At 35.8% G+C, this 16108-nt stretch overlaps 1 protein-coding gene across 2 annotated transcripts in view; it reads left to right on the forward strand.

Moving 5' to 3' along the window:
* Positions 1 to 16108, forward strand: part of MED13 (mediator complex subunit 13) — a 109781-nt gene that overhangs the window by 20167 nt on the left and 73506 nt on the right. For both annotated transcript variants that reach the window (XR_009254651.1, XM_058702529.1), the window contains exons 4-5: positions 13139 to 13284; positions 14570 to 14767. Coding sequence is in view for 1 of the 2 variants with exons in the window: in XM_058702529.1 (XP_058558512.1) it covers positions 13139 to 13284; positions 14570 to 14767 (344 nt within the window). In the remaining variant the exon portion in view is untranslated. The remainder of the gene's footprint in view (positions 1 to 13138; positions 13285 to 14569; positions 14768 to 16108) is intronic.

Consider the following 16108-nt stretch of genomic DNA (forward strand, 5'->3'; position numbering starts at 1 on the left):
TGATAATAGGGAAGGTTTTTTTTTTGTTTGTTTTTTCTCTCTGAAGGGGAGGAGGGTAGTGAGAAACCTTTGCTCAAGCAGAACTGTCCAGGCGGTGTTCAGAATAAGGACTTAATGTGTATTAACTCAATTCTTAAAACAACTCTGTTATTACTTCAGTTTTACAGTTGCTAAACCTGAAGCACAGAGAGGTTAAGTCCCTTATCCAGGTCATACATCTTGCTGGTATTGGAGCTAGATTATAGGGCATGAGAGATAGGACAGATTGTGGACCCTGTAGACCACTGTTTCTTCTGTATCTACATCTTTTTAAAGTGATAGGAAGTAGTAAAAGAATACTTACAAATTTCTTTTCTCTAAGTTTATTTATTTATTTATTTTGAGAGACAGACTGTGAACAGGGGTGGGGCAGAGAGAGGGAGAGAAGGAGAATACCAAGCAGGCTCCTCACTGTCAGCACAGAGCCAGATGCAGGGCTTGAACTGACATACTGTGAGATCATGTCCTGAGCTGAAATTAAGAGTTGGACACTTAACCAACTGAACCACCCAGGCACCCCCTGACAAATTTTTTATATTGGAGAAATATAAGTGTATAAAGAGTACTTGCAGAGCATCTGAAGATGTAAACCAGAATATCATTGCTTTCTAAGTATTCCTTACACTGTAGTGTAAGGAATGTGTTTAATAAGTGAGAAGTATATTCAAAATTCACAGATGAAATGTTATCTTTTAGATTTTAATAAAGCTCTCTTGTTCATGGAGATATGTTCAGAATACCTAATGTTGAAGTTATAAATTTAAGAAATTAAAAATGGTACCATGAGAGCTACAGAAATATAGATTAATGCAGTAGCCAAACTTGATGTGGAATAACCTTGAAAGATTAAAACAATAGTGATGTGTCCATGTTTTAACCTGGGAGTATGGCCTGGGCTTTGAAATTTTTAAAAGCTATGCTGGTTGATTGTAATAAAAGACAGGTTTGGAAATTATTGGATTAATGGAATAAAAATATAGGAATTGGGGGAACTGGTTTGTTTTTTTATTATTGTGGTAAAATAGACACAACAAATTTACCATTTTAACCATTTTTCAGTGTACAGTTCAGTGGCATCAAGTATATTCGTGTTGTTGTGCAACCATCACCACTATCTACAGAACCTTTTCATCATCCCAAATTGAAAATCTGCCCTTTAATAACTCCTCCTTATACAGTCCCCTCCTCCTAGCCGCTGGTAACCACTGTTCTACTTTGTGTCGCTATAAATTTGGCTGTTTTAGTTACGTTATATAAGTGGAATTATATAGTATTTGTCCTTTTGTGTCTGCCTTATTTCACTTAGCTTAATGTCCTCAGGTTCTGATCCTTGTACTATGCACCACAATTTCATTTCTTTTTAAGCCTGAATATTCCATTGTATTTTTATTCCACATGTTGTTTATCCTTTCATCTGATAGTGGATGATTGGTTTTTTCCACTTTTTGTGTGTTGTGAATAATGCTGCTATGAATATTGGTGTGCGAATATCTGTTCAAGTCCCTGCTTTTAGTTCTTTTGGGAATATACCTAGAAGTGGAATTGTTGGATCATATAGTAATTCTGTGTTTGATTTTTTTTTTTCTTTTTAAAGGAACTGCCATACTTTTTCATAGCAGCTACACCATTTTACATTCCCACTAGGAGGATTCCAATTTTTCCACATCCTCACAAACACTTCTTTTCTAAAATATTTTATTTAATAATAGCCATCCTAGAGTTGAAATGGTATATTGAAGATTTGATTTGTATTTCCTTAATGATGAGTGATGTTAAGTATCTTTTCATGAGGTTGCTGGCTGTTTGTATATCTTCTTTGGAGATATAAGAAGTCCTGTTTTAAGTCCTTTGTCCACTTAAAATTGGCTATTAGGATGACTAGGATGTTAAGTCAACATTCTCTTTAACTAGTTTTATGATTTTAAGACAAGCCTGTTAACTTCTTTGTGCTTTAAATTCCCAATCAGCAAAATGGGATATCATCTTCCTGTACCTACCTAACAGAAGTGCTAAAACTAAATGAGATATGGCATCTCTTAAAACAGTGTACATACTAAACTATTAGAATAGGTGTTTATAAGCATATTTTCATTTTGTCTTAGAAATAATGTTTTGTTTAATTTCAGTACTTAAATGAGGAATGTTTACTATTCTACAACAGATTATTTGCTCAGGTTTCATCTGTAAACTTTTGCTTCACTCATCTTTTTGTTTTGGTTATTACAGTATTAGCTCCTAGAGAACAAGGTATTCTCTGCAGTAACTATAGTAGCTAGCAGTACCTTGGATTCTTTTTTTTAATTTTAGAGAGAAAGTGCATGAGTGAGTGGGGGATAGGGGCAGAGAGAGAGAGAGAGAGAGAGAGAGAAAGAATCTCAAGCAGTCTCCATGCTCAGCACGAAGCCTGGCAAGGCTCTATCCCATGATCCTGGGATTGTGACCCCAGCTGATAACAAGAGTTGGACGCTCAACCAGCTGAGCCACCCAGGTGTCCCACCATGGATTCTCATTATAGTTACACATATTTAACTCCATTTTGCTAAGTGCCAAAGATGTTTTAAGTGATGTTATAAATAATATCTTCTCCTTGAAATAAGAGCCATTCTGAATTTAATATGGCAGTATTATGTAACATTTTTTTGTCCTATAATATTTTCTGACTAGAATATTGTCTTTAATTTTAGAAATTTTTAGAATTTTAGAAATTTTAGAAATTTTATGCCATATTAAGAATGGTTAGTTTTTTCTCCTGTATTCACAAATTTGATTTATTTTAAATCATTTTATATTAGAATTAGATTAGGCTATATTAGGAACATATGCTAGCAATATAGGAGGTGATATTTTTCTTTAATCATAGGCATCTGGAATGGAGAGCTGCTGATAAGTAGGGAAATACAGATAAATAGTGGCAGCTGAGAGATTGTGTGTTGGAATGTTGGGTTTTTACAAAACCCTTTGGAGACAAATTTTTTTACATCAGCCAAGTTTTTGTGAATTAAGAGTTATGAGGGTTAAGTACTCATTGTACATAATGGAAAGCCTATATTGGACCTTCATTTTACAGACCATGGTGTTTGTATATACCAGATTGTTTATTTTCCTAAATAATATTTAATAGAATATAAGTAGTGTACTTTTTAAAAAACATTTTCCAGATTATAGTAATCTTTTTAGGAAAAACTTGAGGCATGTTATTTGCTTTTTATGTCATGACAAAATCAATTTTGAGTTTCCTTTTTTATTCTCATTTAACATTTACATACGAAATGAAACATAGTCAAACTGTATTTTTAAGAACTATATTTCACTGATTTTTTTTTCCCTAAATTTTTTTTTATATTTATATATTTTGGGAGAGAGAGAGCGTGAGCAGGGCCGGAACAGAGAGAGAAGGGGAAGAGGATCCGAAGTGTGCTGACAACAGCAAGCCTGATATGGGGGGCTCACATTCACTAACTGTGAGATCGTGACCTAAGCCAATATCAGATGCTCAACCCACGGAGCCACCCAGGTGCCCTATACTTCACTGATTAAAAACAGGGAGTAGGATATAAAATTCAAGTTTCCTATTCTCTTAGTCTTTTAAAGATAAAGAACATGAGACTGTTTTAGGTTGTTGCTTACACTTGCAAATGTTCTTGAAAGTATTTGCAAGTCAGATTTTAAAATTTACTATTCAGTTACTGAATAAGCACATAGCATTCATAATCATTTTTGTAAAATACTTAATTGATCTTTAAAACTAACCAAATTACAATTTCTTTGTGTAATCATTCTTGCTAGAGTCACTTAATATTTTTTTTGATGTAAGTATTCTTAGTAATTCCCCAGTAAACTCTTAAATTTTGTCTCATTTATTGAGAAATATTTGTCTTCTAAAGTTTCCTGAAAATCCTGTAAAAAAAAAAAAAAAAAAAAAAAAAATGGGCCGCCTGGGTGGCTCTGTCAGTTAAGTGTCTGACTTCGGCTCAGGTCATGATCTCATGGTTCGTGGGTTCAAGCCCCACGTTGGGCTCTATGCTGACAGCTCAGAGCCTGGAGCCTGCTTTGGATTCTGTCTCCCTCTCTCTCTACACCCCCCACCCCTTCTCTCAAAAATATTTATTTTTATTTTAAATTAAATAATTTAAAAAATTAAAAAAAACAAAAAACAAAAAACCTTGTAATGGTAAAAAAATATATATATAGTCATTCTAACCAGTTGAATATGAATTTTCTTAAGTTTTTTTTTTTTTTTTTTTTTAGCATTTTGTCCTTTTTTTATTGTTTAGAGAGAGAAATGCTTTGAAAATTATCTGCCTGTTTTAAAATGGGCCAATCTCTCTCAGAAATTAAACATTAATGGTTGGCTAAGACAAAAATGCTGTTTAGAAATTATATTTATATGCCCTATTACTCAGCCTTAACAATTATAGAAGAACTGTGTCAGGAAAGAGGACAAAGAAAGAAAAGTACAAATATAGCTATCTATGTATTCCCACATAGAGTAACAAAATATTGCATATATACTTGTTTACTTTAGATACCTTCTTTGAGAAAAATGTATTGAGGCTTAGGAGTGATATTTAAAAATCTTAATGTTTCAACTGGTATCAAGAATCATGTATTTTTAACAAAGGGTATTAGAATCACACTCTTGATCTTGTGTTTTCTTTGAAGCAGTGTTATATATAGGCCACACCATCACTTTGTTGATGAATAGTATTATTTTCTAGCCTACAGTTTCTGGGTTGTCTGTATCTTTATAAATTATGCTTGCAAACCATCAGGTTTTTTCCTGAGCTTATCTCTGTCTTTTAGTACCTTATGAAGTATAGCTAGTAACAATCAAATTACATTTTGACTTGATCTGTTCTCCCAACTCTTTAAATTCATTAGGTATATTTTCTGTCTTCTAGATTATTTCAGGCAACAGTTCTATGATGTATTTCTCCATTACATAACATGGGTCATCATTTTCCCAGTCCCCTAAAATAATTTCCTCATCAGTTTTCAGTGTCGTGTTCCTTGCTAATGTCATCCTAAAGTTAGTGCCACATATTTAGATTTCTGTCATGGTAGCTCCTCACTTTTGGTTCCAATTTCTGTATTGGCCATTGCTGTGTAACAAACCACCCCCAAAACATGGAGGTGTAACAGCAGTTCTGTGTTTTCAGTAACGTGCCTGCTCGTCAGCTAGGGGTTAGCCAATCTAGTCCACACTGTGAACTGCAGGTTGGGTAGAGGTATATTTTATATAATTCTCAAGGGAATGAAAGAAGCACTGGAGGGCAGTCCAGACTGCATATGCATGTTTTAAGCTTCTGCTTGCCAAAGCAAGTACAAAGCAAGCCTGAGTCAGGTTGGGGAGGTATATTTCACCTCTAATGGGAGGAACTACAATGTCACACCAAAGAGCCTGGATAAAAGAGGGTGAGTGGAGTCCCTGGCTGGCTTAGTTGGTGAGGCACGCGACTCTTGATCTCGTGGTTGTGAGTTGAGCCCCACATTGGGTTTAAAGATTACTTAAAAATAAAATCTTTAAAAACAAAAAAAGGGTGAGCAAAACCTATTACAAAGCTATAGTAATCAAAACAGTGTGGTATTGGGACGCCTGGGTGGCTCAGTCGGTTAAGCATCTGACTTCATCTCAGGTCATGATCTCAGTTTGTGGATTCGAGATCTGTGTCGAGCTCTGTGCTGACAGCCTGGAGCCTGCTTTGGATTCTGTGTTTCCCTCTCTCTCTGCTCCTCCCTGGCTCATGCTCAAAAATAAATAAACATTAACAAATTTTAAAACAAAAAAAACCCAGTGTGGTCCTAGCATACAGACATGTAAATCAATGGAATAGAAAGTCCAGAAATAAGCTTGTATGTATGTATTCAAATGATCTTTGCAAGAGTGGCAGTACCACTTTGGGGAAAAGAGCAGTGAGACAACTTAGTATCCACAGGTAAAAGAATTAAGTTGGCCTTTATCTTACATTACATACAAAAATGAACTCAAAATGGATTAAAAATCTAAATAAGACCTAAAACAATAAAACTTGTAGAAGAAAATAGGGAGAAAGCTTTATGACTTCAGATTTGCTAATGATTTCCTGGTTATGACATCAAAAGCATAGGCAACAAAAGCAAACATAGACAACTGAACTATATCAAACTTAAATACCTTTGTGCATCAGTGGACATAATCAGTGAAAAGGCAATTTATGGATTGGGAGAAAATGTTTGCAAATCATATATCCGTTAAGGCATTAATATCCAGCATGTATGAAGAACTACAACTCGGGGGCGCCTGGGTGGCGCAGTCGGTTAAGCGGCCGACTTCAGCCAGGTCACGATCTTGCGGTCCGTGAGTTCGAGCCCCGCGTCGGGCTCTGTGCTGACAGCTCGGAGCCTGGAGCCTGTTTCCAATTCTGTGTCTCCCTCTCTCTCTGCCCCTCTCCCGTTCATGCTCTGTCTCTCTCTGTCCCAAAAATAAATTAAAAAACGTTGGAAAAAAAAAAATTAAAAAAAAAAAAAAAAAGAACTACAACTCAACAACAAAAAGTCAAGTAACCCAATTTAAAAATGGGCAGAAGGCTTGAAAAGACATTTTGAAGATATACAGAGGGTCAATAAGCATATTGAAAAAAAAAAAAAAAGATGGTCAACATTACAAATCCGAGAAATGCAAGTCAAAACCACAATGAGATACCACCTCACATCTGCTAGGATGGCTACTATTAAAAAAAAAAAATCACAAAGGTTAGTGAGGGTAGAGAAATAGGAACCCTTGGTGCACTCTTGGTGGGATTGTAAAATGCTACAACTGCTCTGGAAAACCTTATGGAGCTTCCTCAAAAAATTAAGAATAGAACTATATGATCCAGTAATACTACTTCTAAGAGAATTGAAAGGATCTTGTCTTTTTTCTTTTTCAAGTTTTTATTTAAATTCTAGTTAGTTAACATGTAGTGTAATATTTGTTTCAAGAGTATAATTCAGTGATTTCTCACATTTAACACCCATTGCTCATCATGACAAGTGCCCTCTTTAATACCCATCACCCATTTAGCCCATTCCCCCACCCACTTCCCCTCTAGCAATCCTCAGTTTATTCTCTGTAGCTGAGTCTGTTTTATGTTTTGCCTTTCTTTTTTTCCCCCTATGTTCACCTGTTTTGTTTCTTAAATTCTACATGAGGGAAATCATATGGTATTTTTCTTTGACTTAGTTCACTTAGCATAACACACTCTAGCTTCATCCACATCATTGCAAACGGCAAGGTTTCATTCTTGTTTTCCATGGCTGAGTAATATTCCATTGTATATATGTATAAACCATATCTTTATCCATTCATCAGTAGATGGCTATTTGGGCTCTTTCCATAGTTGGCTATTGTTGATAATGCTACTGTAAACATTGAGGTGTGTCTTCTGAATTAGTATTTTTGTGTCTGTTGGGTAGATACCTAGTAGTGCCATTGCTAGATTGTAGGATAGTTCTATTTTTAACTTTTTGAGGAACCTCCACACTGTTTTCCAGAGTGGCTGCCCCAGTATGCATTCCCACCAGTAGTGTAAGAGGGTTTGTCTTTCTCTGCATCCTTGCCAACATCTGTTGTTTCCTGTGTTGTTAATTTTAGCTACTCTTACAGGTGTGAGATGATCCTCATTGTAGTTTTGATTTGTATTTCCCTGATGATGAGTGATGGTGAGCATCTCTTCATGTGTCTGTTAGCCATCTGTATGTCTTTTATGGAAAAATGTCTGTTCCTGTGTTCTGCACCCCCCCCTCCTTTTTTTTGAGAGCACAAGTGAGTGAGGGGCAGAGAGATGAGAGTCCTGGGTGGAGGGGGGTGGAGAGAAAGAATGAAAGAGAAAGAGCGAAGCAGGGCTCACCTGAAGAGGGACTCGAGCTCTTCTGATGTGGGACTCAAACTCATGAACTGTGAGATCATGACCTGAGTCGAAGCCAGATGTTTGACTGAACCACCCAGGTGCCCTGTTCTGCCCATTTCTTAACTGAATTATTTGTTTTTTTTAGGTGTTGAGTTTGATAAGTTCTTTATAGATTTTGGATACTAACCCTTTATCCAATATATTGTTTGCAAATATCTCCTTCCATTCTGAACAGTTACCTTTTAGTTTTGTTGATTGTTTTCTTCACTGTGCAGAAGATTTTTTGTCTTGATGAAGTCCCAGTAATTCATTATTGCTTTTGTGTTGCTTGCGTCTGGAGATGTGTCTAGTAAGAGATTGCTATGGCCAGTGTCAGAGAGGTTGCTGCCTATGTTCTCTAGGATTTTGATGGTTTCCTGTCTCACATTTAGGTCTTTCATCCCTTTTGAATTTATTTTTGTGTATGGTGTAAGAAAATGTTCCATTTTCATTCTTCTGTATGTTGTTGTCCACCAATCCCAACACCTTTTGTTGAAGAGACTGTCTTCTTTCCATTGCATATTCTTTCCGGCTTTGCCGAAGATGAGTTGACCATATAGTTTGGGTCCATTTTTTGTTTTCTATTTTGTTCCATTAATCTATGTGTCTGTTTTTGTGCCAGTACCATACTATCTTGATGACTACAGGAAAGCAGGATCTTGAAGAGATTTGCACACCCGTGTTCATAGCAGCGCTTTTCCCAATAGCCAAGAGGTAGAAACAACCCAAATGTCCATTGATGGATGAATGGTTAAGCAAAATGTGTTATGTACACAGTGGATTTTTATTTACCATGTAAAAGGAAAGGAATCCTGTCACATGCTACACCATGTATCAACCTTGATATTAATGCTAAGTGAAAAAAGCCAGTCACAAAGACAAAAACTGTATGACTCTACTTACATGAAGTAGATCTAAAGTAGTCAAATTCTGGGTGCCTGAGTGGCTTGCTTGGTTAAGTGTCCAACTCTTGATCTCAGCTCAGGTCTTGATCTCAGGGTTATGAGTTCAAGCCCCACGTTGGGCTTCACTCTGCGTGTGGAGCCTTCTTAAAAAAAGAAAAGTACTCAAATTTGTAGAAACAGAAAGTGGAATGGTGATTGCCAGGGACTGAGATGATGTAAAAAGAGGGAATTGTTGTTTAATGGGTGTAATTTCAGATTTACATAATGAAAAGTTCTGGAGATCTAATTCAGAATGATAGGAATATATTTAACATTACTGAACAGCACACTTAAAAATGGTTAAGATGATACATTTTATGTTGTGTTTTTACTGTGATTGAAGAAATGAAAGAGGAGTGAAGAATTGGGACCAAAAACTCAATTTTCTACAAATATTAAAGTTACAGTTTTTCTATCAAGGAATTTACAACATGGCAGGAATTCAATTAGTTAAATAAGTAATAGTAGTGTCACAATAAATACTATGATAAGCATAGACTATTATAGGAACACAGAGATAATGTTTAAAGGAGTGTTGGAGAATGATGAAGAAGTCGGGAGGAATTCGGGGTAAACAAAGGAGGGGTTCTTAGTGGATTAAATACCTCTGCCTGGAGAGTTAGGCAAGGATCAGATTCTGAAGGGTCTAAAGTGCTGTGCTAAGGTGTTTTTTTGTTGTTGTTTTCTGTCCTTAAGGCATTGGGGAACTATTGATTTTGAGCCTGCCAGTTACGTGATCAGAATTAATTTTTAGGAAGATTGCTGGCAGCAGTGAAAAGATAAATTAGAGATTTTAATAGTTATTCAGACCTTAAAAAGACAATTGACAAATCATAGATACTTAAAGAAATAGAATCAGTAGGAATTGCTGATGGTTTAGTTAATTATAGGGAGTTTAGGAAAAAAGAAAAGTTTAGTGTGATTTACATGTCTGGCTTGGACAGCTATATAGGTAGAGACTTGGTAAGAAAAGGAATGTTTGATTAGAAATGAGTGGTTCAGGAGATGCCTGGCTGTCTCAGTCGGTTAAGCCTCTGACTCTTGATTTTGGTTCAAGTCAGGATCTTGTGGTTCGTGAGTTGGAGCCCTGTGTCTGTCTGTGCTGACAGTGTGGAGCCTGCTTGGGATTCTGTCTCTCCATCTCTCCTTGCCCCTCCCTCACGTACTCTTTCTCTCCCTCAAAATAAATATTTTTAAAAAAGAAATAAGTAGCTCAGATACAGAATTTATCCTATAGTATTTAGTGCATACCTACTATGTGTTAAGGACCTATTCTGAAATCTGAGGATACAACATTGAACAAAGGAGACAAATTCTTCCTCCTTTAGAGCTTATGTTCTGGGACGACTATAAGAAATAAATAAACTGTGTAACACGTTAGATTGTGATTTCTTAGCCAAACAAAATCAATCCCAGAAGAGGAATTGTGGGTCAGTTTAAAGTAGGGTGGTCAGTGAAGATTACACCTATGAGGTATCTGAACAAAAAACCTAATGAAGGTGAATGTAGATGTGTAGAGTGTTTCAGATTGAGTAACAGTAGGTATAAAGGCCTGGTATATTTAAGGAACTGCAGAGAGACCAGTTGAGGGAGAAGGGAAAGTATTATAAAGGAAGACTAGTAAAGAGATGAGGTTGGGGAAGAAATAGGTACCATGAAACATAAGAATAACTTTTATGTTGTTACCCAGGGTACCAAGTTGATTCTTTTCTGCATAGGAATTAAAGTTTATTTTCATTATCTAGGTCTTAAGACATTCTCATAGCATCTTGTACCTTTTTTTTATAGCACTTAGCATAACTTAAATGTGTGCTTAGCATAGTGCCATGTGCTTAGCCATAAAATATTTGTTGAATAAAGGAATAATACTTGCTTTCACTTGGTAGCTTAGATCTGAATATTAAACTAAGTTTAATGCAGAGTTCTTTTGAATGTGGGTGGGTGCTTTAAGCATTTGGAGTTAGGTTTATGTTTGGTAGGTTTTTTGTATGTTTTACAGTATAGGTACCTTACCAGTGCTGGAAAATACTGCTGGAAAGCAGTAATAAAATTGAGTTTACTTTAAAATTTTTTTTTTTTTCAACATTTTTTATTTATTTTTGGGACAGAGAGAGACAGAGCATGAACGGGGGAGGGGCAGAGAGAGAGGGAGACACAGAATCGGAAACAGGCTCCAGGCTCCGAGCCATCAGCCCAGAGCCTGACGCGGGGCTCGAACTCACGGACCGCGAGATCGTGACCTGGCTGAAGTCGGACGCTTAACCGACTGCGCCACCCAGGCGCCCCAAAATTGAGTTTACTTTAAATGGGCATTAGCAACGGTCTGCCTTTGGAAGGACAGTTCTCAAAGTTATTAGTTAAGACTCTTATCTTGGTGATTATTTTAGATTTTACTCTTACTCCAAAGCAAATGTCTGTAGGCTTTGTAATTACTCAAACAGTAGCTGTTCCAATAGGATTAGTCTTTCAGTCAGATGAGAAACAAGCTTAATATATTAAAATAGTTCAGATACTTTTATTTCCTGTTAAAAAACTGTTTGGCTTTATCAATAATGTGTCAGTAAGGCAGGGGAGGGAGGTTAAATGCAGTGTGGTATCTTGGATTGGATCCTGAAAAGGAAAAATGCCATAAGTGGAAAATCCAAAATGACTGGAATTAATGTACTGGTGTTAATTACCTGCTTGACAAATGTAGCATGATTCTGTGAAATGTTTAACTTTAGGGCAAACTGGGTAAAGGGTATATGACAACTCTTTGTGATACTTTTGCAGCTTTTCAGTAAACTTAAAGTTATTCCAAAAATAAATTTGTTTTTAAAAAAAAAAGCAACAGAAGCTACTGGGGTGGGGAAAGATACAGTAATCATTGTAGAATTCATAATTTTTAAGAAGGTAAAATTAATATAATTTAAACAGTACAATTCCCTAGAAGTAACCAGGTTTAGTTTTCTATTTTTCGTGTTTTAACTTTTTTGCTTACTACTTCTGGTGGTCACTGCCATAATTCCAGCGATGCTTGTACCTCTAGGCCTTGATTAACTAACTTTAGACAGTATCTGATTCTTTACCATGAAAGATGATTTGCTTTATTAGCTGTATTTTTGTCAGTTTTTCTGTTGGTTATCTTTTTAACTTGAGTGATATGCTTAAATTTCAGTTTCTTGCTATTTTTATCAGCTTCAGACAATCTTTTGCCTCCGTTGTGTGTGTGTGTGTGTGTGTGTGTGTGTGTGTGTAATGAAGAAATTATCAGCTCTGCGTTACTCTTCACCTCCTTCTGACTTTTTGTTTTCCCACTTTCTTAGCTCTATTATTACTTTTAATATAACTTAATTTATTGTGTCCTTGACTTGTCCAGAAATAATTCAAGAGGGTTTACAGAAATATACAACAGGTTTTTAGTTTATTAATGGTTATATTTTAAAGAACTAGTTCTTTAAGACAAATTCTTAAGATAAATGTGTGGAGAAGAAATAAGAAAAGTGGATTCTTCTTAATGTACAGTCTCCTCTTCTGGGCCATTTGACCTTTCTAAGTTTTATCATAAGGATACATGTGCTTTCCTCTTGGGAACTTTCATTTTACCAGCCATATCTAAATATCATAAGATGTTCTGCATATAACTTTGATTCTAGGATGCCTTCAATTGTGAGACCCATCATGGCTTTAAAGTACCTTATCATTGGGGGTCAGGGGAGGGCAGTACATTAAATGCTTGACTAATGGTATGCAGCCCAATTTCAGTAATAAAAAAATGAGAAAATATAGTTGTATTTAATTTCTCATATAGAAGAGAAAATAAAAATAAAAATTAGGTCATCCTTAATTCTATTGCACACCTAGATTTTTTTTCACCGAGGGAACCTTTCTTAAAAAATTGAGATTATACCATTTTGGTAGCCTGTCCTTTCCATTAAACTCACTCCCCTTTTACTCCACCTATACTTATTTTGGTGGCTATATTATAATGGTATGTGTGGGTGTACCTAACTTGTTTACTGATTCCTTTATTTAGTTCTTTCTACTGTAAACAGTGCTATGAAGAACATTTCTTAAAACTAAATCTTGGCTCATATCTGTGATGTTTTTTTGTTTTGTTTTTTTTCTCCCCTTCAGATGATGAAGTAGAATTTCTGGGTTAAAGAGAATGTGTGTTTTTGTAGTATAACTTATTAATAAAGAAAAGCAAGTTAACTTATTTTTTGGCTATTAATCATCACTAAAATATAACTTTTTCTTCTTTATTAGTGAACACTTGTCCTGCTCTTTCACCTTTTTCTTGCATGGAGACAGCAATGTTTGTACCAGTGTGGAAATTAACCAACATCAACCTGTATACCTTCTTAGTGAAGAGCATATCACCCTTGCTCAACAGTCTAATAGTCCATTTCAAGGTAGATTATTTTATTGGCTTAGATATTTCATTTGTCTCAGGAAAATTCTTATTATAGTTGGTAATCTTAAATTTTGGAATTAATGAGAATTCCCCTGATCTTTAGCCTAGCGATGATTCTAATGTAGTTTATTTTCTTCTTCCGTATTAGAGTTTTAAGTCAGTGAAAACAAGTCAATGAAGCAAGTTTTTTAATACAAATATTATTTGAAAAAATTTTTGTGCATCAATGATAGTATATTTTAAAGTGTTCTTTTAAATAGCATTTAGCAGATATACATGTTCATGTTTTCAAGGTCATCTTTTGTTTGCAGTCACATAAGCCATTTTTAATGTTGGTACACAGGGACTTTAATAATATTTATACACAATTGCTGATTTATTTTTTTTTTTTTTTTAATTTTTTTTTTCAACGTTTTTTGTTTATTTTTGGGACAGAGAGAGACAGAGCATGAACGGGGGAGGGGCAGAGAGAGGGAGACACAGAATCAGAAACAGGCTTCAGGCTCCGAGCCATCAGCCCAGAACCTGACGCGGGGCTCAAACTCACGGACCGCGAGATCGTGACCTGGCTGAAGTCGGACGCTTAACCGACTGCGCCACCCAGGCGCCCTGGCAATTGCTGATTTATTTTTAAGGACTGGCAGTGTGTTCTTGTTTTAATTCTAAGCCTAGTATTTCCTTTTTTAAAATTTACGTGGCAGAACATAATAAGTGTACACACACATTATTTTGTTTTCTCAAATTGCTTTCTTAGTAGAAATCAAGAGAAGTTGAAGGATGTACATATATCCCCAACTCATGTTGAAATTCTATCTATGTGAGATTTTTGAGTGAACGAAATTTTAAGATTTAAAATTAAAAAAAAAATTTTTTTTTTTAACATTTATTCATTTTTGAGAGACAGAGAAAGACAGAGCACGAGCAGGGAAGGGGCAGAGAGAGAGGGAGACACAGAATCTGAAGCAGGCTCCAGGCTCTGAGCAGTCAGTACAGAGCCTGATGCGGGGCTCGAACTCACGAACCGTGAGATCATGACCTGAGCCGAAGTCAGACACTCAACCGACTGAGCCACCCAGGCACCCCTAAATTTTAAGATTTTATAATAAATTCAATATTGTGGTTTATCTTCACAATAATGAAATACAGTGAATTTTCTCTGGAATGATCATTTTGGGTTTCCTTTTCTTTTTTAGAATTGCACAATTACTTGTCAGACTATTCTGTGTGATCTTATTTGGTGTAACAGTCTTTAGTTACTTACTTCATGTCTCTTGGGTTTCTAGTAATCTTAAGCCCATTTGGACTAAATGGCACACTCACAGGACAAGCATTCAAGATGTCTGATTCAGCTACAAAAAAATTGATTGGTGAATGGAAACAGTTCTATCCTATCTCATCTTGCTTAAAGGAGATGTCTGAAGAAAAACAGGAAGATATGGATTGGGAAGATGATTCTTTAGCTGCAGTAGAAGTTCTTGTTGGTATGGATTCTGAGTATTAATTCTAAGGGAAAAATATGTGACTATATGTATTAGTTAGATTTTGTTGAATAATAAACAATTCATATACCTCAGTGGCTTTCAACATTAAACATTTATTTCTCCTTTATTTTCTCCTCACATTACATAAAGACTGCAGCTTGGTTGTGGTTTGGCTCCTTGTATCTTCTCATTCTGCAACCTAGGTTCAATGAGTACCCAGTATCTGGGACATGCTGTTCTTACAAGAACAGAGGAATAATAAGGACTGAGTGTATCATGTAAGTGTATTTAAAGCTTCTGCTAGGATATGATGTATGTTACATTTGCTCACACTCCATTAGGCAGAACTAGTCACTTTGCCATGCCAAAGTCATTGGGGCAAGGAAACATATTTCACCTAGAGGTAAGCTTGCAAAGCTTATCATTGCAAAGAAAATAATTGTGAATAAATAACACTTGGAAGCTGGAAAGTTGACAACCTGTGTTATGTAGTATTTTCACATTTCTTAAAACTGTTGCCTCTGATAACTTTTAAAAGGTAGAAAATGTACCTAAAGAACTTGTGGGTTTGATCTGCTCTGCCCGGGTCAACTCTTTTCATATTGACTCTACCCTGTGTCTTCTCATTTAGGGACCCAGATTAACAAGATAAACTATATTTGGGACATGCTAATCTTGAGGCAAAGGGCAGAAAAAAAGAGAGGCTGCTTCTGTTTTAAGCTTCTGTTGGAGTCTGGTCTATATTGCATGCAGATCACACAGCCAAGCCTAACAATGGGATAAAGATGGGAGGTTGTGGAGAATGTATAATTGAGCAGATAATTAGTATTAGAGTTTGCAACAGTGTTTAATGGAGTCTTATGGGAATGTTATGTATATGAAAATTGCCTTGAGTTTTTTAAATAAAAAGAATACCAGTATTGAATTTCAATAAATGCATTTCTGCCCGAGTAGTTGTGACAAAACCAGAAACAAAGCATAAACATATTAGGTTTTCATAAAAAGAGATATATAAAGAAGAAAGCAGAAGATGGCCCATAATTCCTTTTTTTAATGTTTATTTTTGAGAGAGTGAGAACAAGTGGGGGAGGTACAGAGAAAGGAGATAGAAAATCCAAAGCAGGCTCTGTGCTGTCAGTGCAGAGCCTGACATGGGGCTTGAACTCATGAACTATGAGATCACGACCTGAACCAAAGTTGGAAGCTTAACTGAACAAGCCTCCCATTGCCCCTGGTCCATTATTGAGTGCCCAGATCACCTGTTGTTAAACTTAAAAATTCTTTAAAAGTAATACACAATATAATTTGTCAGGTTTGCAAGTAAAGATTTAAAAGTAATAC

Source organism: Neofelis nebulosa, chromosome 16, assembly GCF_028018385.1.
Source record: "Neofelis nebulosa isolate mNeoNeb1 chromosome 16, mNeoNeb1.pri, whole genome shotgun sequence".
Classification (NCBI taxonomy): domain Eukaryota; kingdom Metazoa; phylum Chordata; class Mammalia; order Carnivora; family Felidae; genus Neofelis; species Neofelis nebulosa.